The sequence below is a fragment of the Octopus bimaculoides genome, chromosome 15 (genome assembly GCF_001194135.2).
Source record: "Octopus bimaculoides isolate UCB-OBI-ISO-001 chromosome 15, ASM119413v2, whole genome shotgun sequence".
Lineage (NCBI taxonomy): Eukaryota > Metazoa > Mollusca > Cephalopoda > Octopoda > Octopodidae > Octopus > Octopus bimaculoides.
Window position 1 is genome coordinate 47542992 of NC_068995.1, and position 1349 is coordinate 47544340.

General features: G+C 28.8%; 1 protein-coding gene across 1 annotated transcript in view; it reads left to right on the plus strand.

Annotated features, from left to right (window-relative positions):
- The first annotated feature begins 441 nt into the window (after positions 1-441).
- Positions 442-1349, plus strand: part of LOC128249537 (uncharacterized) — a 20434-nt gene continuing 19526 nt past the window's right edge. Inside the window, exon 1 of the mRNA XM_052973418.1 lies at positions 442-528. Within this exon, the coding sequence (XP_052829378.1) occupies positions 442-528 (87 nt within the window). The remainder of the gene's footprint in view (positions 529-1349) is intronic.

A 1349-nucleotide genomic window follows, 5' to 3' on the forward strand; every position in this document is an offset into this window, starting at 1 on the left:
TGTGTGTGTGTGTGTGTGTGTGTGTGTGTATGTATGTTTGTGAATGCAATTTACATAAAGTAGGCAGGAAAAGCGGAAGCGAAAGAGAATGCGAGTACAAAATATATAAAATATATGAAAATACGAAAATAAAAAAGGAGGGAAGTGACAGAAAGAGAGAGTAACAGATAGAAAGCGAGAGAGGGGAGAGTAAGAGGAAAAGAGAAAGAGATAGGGAAAGAGTGTAGGTAAGGGAGTTAAATCATGTTATGTTTCAATTATGTCGTACAGATATTTCTACAATAAAAAAAATTCCATTGACTCGAACGAAGAAAAAACAGAAAGAATATTACTATGAATTGTGAAGCGACTAATGGAGTGAAATAAAGAGAATCAGGATATTTAAAACTTCTAACTGGATGACATTTTTACAGAACGTTAAGAGAAGAAATAACTAATACCATGCCGGTTGGTTCTATTTCCAATAAATCAATAGATTTGTGGCCGAGTACTAACAGTAATTTTAGCATTTATACAGAAACAGAATTGGTAAATCTTGGAGGAATGTGTGTGTGTGTGTGTGTGTGTGTGTTTTTGTGTGTGAGTGTGTGTATGCTCATGTGAGTGTGTGAGTGTGTGTGTGTGTGTGAGTGTGTGTATGTATGTGTGTGGGGGTGAGTAGTTGTGTGCTGAGATTTCTTATGAGTAACTGTATGTCTCTTACAGATGTATTTATATATTGAACAGACCTATATATATATGTACATACATCCTTATATTATATATATATATATATATATATATATATATATGTATGTATATATATATATATATATGTCATATATATATAAATAGATAGATATACATATACATACTGTATGTCTCTTACATATATATTTATATATTGAACAGATCTATGTATATATGTACATACATCCTTGTATTATATATATATATATATATATATATATATATATATATCATGCATATATAAATACATAGATATACATATACATACACATATATACACACATACACACATATATATATATACATATATTCATAAATGTATAAATGCATGTCTATATATATATAAATATGTGTGTGTGTTCATACGTATATATTGCATTTGTCTGTGTGTGTGTGTGTCTTTATGCATGTATGTATATAGTAATGTTTGCTTTTGTGTCATGTTATATATAAAAACAATTTAACATTGAACTGAGCGATTATTGAATACCTCTTAGCAGAGTACTCATTTATTTAAGTTTTACAAGGAAAAGGGCTGGCAGCAACTTTGAAGTTTCAGCTTGACTAATACATATATACATACATACATACATAAATAAGCATATATATATATATATATA